At 38.3% G+C, this 2,500-nt stretch overlaps 1 protein-coding gene across 1 annotated transcript; it reads left to right on the plus strand.

Annotated features, from left to right (window-relative positions):
• The first annotated feature begins 1,113 nt into the window (after nt 1–1,113).
• On the plus strand, nt 1,114–2,124 carry LOC138009881 (beta-1 adrenergic receptor-like). Its single transcript, XM_068856872.1, has one exon. The coding sequence runs from the start codon at nt 1,114–1,116 to the stop codon at nt 2,122–2,124; it is 1,011 nt and encodes a 336-aa protein (XP_068712973.1).
• Nucleotides 2,125–2,500: the final 376 nt, after the last annotated feature.

Genomic DNA, 2,500 nt, shown 5'->3' on the forward strand with positions numbered 1-2,500 from the left:
TGGTTAAGAAATTGTATCAGACGTACCTTTTCCGCCCTGTCAAAAGAAAAGTACACCTGATCGCAGGTTAATTGTTGCTTTGTTCTTCAAACGCTAGCCTCGAGAAAATTCCTATCCTAATAATGCAAAATTTAAGAGTTGGCGAAAAATCAGCCTGTTTAAAGTATTGCGTGATTATAACAAGTCTTTTCTTTTTTTTTTTTCTCTTTTTTTTTTATGCGTCAGGCCCGTGGTCGAACTTTTCGAAAAGCACTTACTGAGTAAACTACGATCCACTTATTATGACACTGAAGCCTGTCTCACTTTAAAATTCCCAAAATAGCAAGTGCACAAGTTATCTAAAGACTTCCTTCCTAGAAATGTCTCTTCTTTTTAGCTATCGAAAGAATCATTTTTATGGCACCCAGAAAAGGCAAGAAGACTTTATGATCTTTTTCGAAAATGCCGATTTTGACTTTTTATGAAATACGATAAAACCCAACCCCAAGATGAAAAACTGAACCGAAGGATATTTTAATCTTGGCTTTGGAAATACTTACTTTCTAAAATGGAGAGAAAAGATCACAAAATCACAAGATAATGCGAAAAAACTACGTAATCTTGGTTGAATGCTAAAGACCATAACGTTGCAAAAGGTAGAACTCTGCCTACAATGCGACAATTAATAAATTAAGACTGTTTTAAATCTTACGCTAACTTGAGTAAATTTTTAAAAGCCCTGACACAGTCATGAGCATCAAAAAGGAGAATAAAGCCGAGCGTTTTTCGTACGTGCGTGAAATCATGTTCGCCGTGTAATTAGAACACTTCAGGGTGAGCTTCCAAGCAGTTTCATTTAATTTATATTCCAATTCATTTGAGTTCAAATTAACAGCAAAAGCACAGGAAGCTGCAGAACAATTATTAGTCAAATATTCATAATACTTATACAAGTTACACTTGTGTTGAAAATAGTCTCTTCGTCCAATCAGAGGTTAGCTAATCCAAGGAGATAATTACATTGTCCAAATACAGAGAGGTATACACCTTTTAAAGAGAGTTTAAAAACTCAGGAAAACAACCTGGGAGTGATTCTTCCTGGGAGTTTGATAGAAGTTTTGACCATCACTGATGATGGCGACTGATCTGCAATCTAGAAGCATATATCTGGTTGTCACAGAAGTCAGCTCGTTAATTGTCTTGAATCTTCTGTCCCTTATAGGAAACACCTTGGTTTGCATCTCCGTATACAGAAACACACGATTGCGTACAACAACGAATCTTTACATCACCTCGCTGGCAATAAGCGATTTACTGTCGGCCCTGTTTGTAATGCCGTTGGTGATTGGCGTCCTTGTAAGTGGCCGCTGGATTTTTGGCGAAGTTAGTTGTAGCTTTCAATCTTTTATTGCTGCATTTGCCGTCTATGTTTCACCAGTAACGATGGGGCTGACAGCGCTCAATCGCTATGTGCGAATGTGCAGGCCGGAGCACGTATATCAGAAGTTATTTTCAGCAAAAAAGTCACTGGCCCTTCTAGTGTCTGTTTGGCTGTTTGTTGCCTGTTACAGTAGCCTGCCCATTCTGTTTGGTCTTCAAAAAAGCACTTTTATCCCAGGATATGCCATTTGTTCCGTTAGTCATCTCAGCGAAACTGGAAAACTGGTACACTATGGAATCGTCATCCCATTGTTTCTTTTAATAACGATCACTGTGATTAGCTACTTAAAAGTTGCTAAGAAGATGCAACAGCACAAAATCGAAACGTCCTTGTCGAGACAAAACTCACCAATCATCAGTGCCCGAGAGATGAGAATTAGTAAATCTCTGTTTATGGTTGTTTTCGCTTTCATGATCTGTTGGATTCCCTTTTGGATCATAGCACTTTTAATGCGCTTTCATTTGGTTCCAAGGATGCTACGAAAAGTGAAGCTCCTATGTATGTTTTTCCATTACTTATCCAATACAATCAATCCATTAATTTACGCTGGTATGAACCCATGTTTCAGAAGGGAATTCCGGATGACTGTTTGTAAGGAAAAGAGGAAGGTTGGGGATCACATAAATAGAGTAACAATTCAGCTTTATTCGAACGACGTTCGACAAGAGGACAAAGGGCATTTTGGTAATCTGTCGATCCATTAACCCTCCAAGGAATTAATCATGACAAAACAGTCTAGACAGTAATTTATGACTGAGGAGGCTGAGAAATTATATATTTAGACGGTTTAATTTGTTTTGGAGACTTGGGGTCGCCTTGTCGCAAACATTTCATTTGGCTGCAACACGTGGCTGCCTAATATGACCTATGCACGTACTGAACATGATTCTGGATTCCTGTTTCGGGGAATATGTTAAGCTTCTGACGTATTATCGAATGAAAAAAGGAAAAGATGACTAAGTCGGTTTTATCTCCGAAAGGATCAAAAAGGCCGATTGTAAAAGATCCTTGGGGCAAACACATCAACTTTTAGTGAACTGGTGGTTTCTTAACATAGAATTAGATTTACACAAGAGAGCA

Source organism: Montipora foliosa, chromosome 7 (genome assembly GCF_036669935.1).
Source record: "Montipora foliosa isolate CH-2021 chromosome 7, ASM3666993v2, whole genome shotgun sequence".
Taxonomy (NCBI): Eukaryota; Metazoa; Cnidaria; class Anthozoa; order Scleractinia; family Acroporidae; genus Montipora; species Montipora foliosa.

What these genes read in the sequence shown, in the direction of transcription:
- LOC138009881 (XM_068856872.1), top strand. Translation starts at nt 1,114, where the DNA reads ATGGCGACTGATCTGCAATCTAGAAGCATATATCTGGTTGTCACAGAA.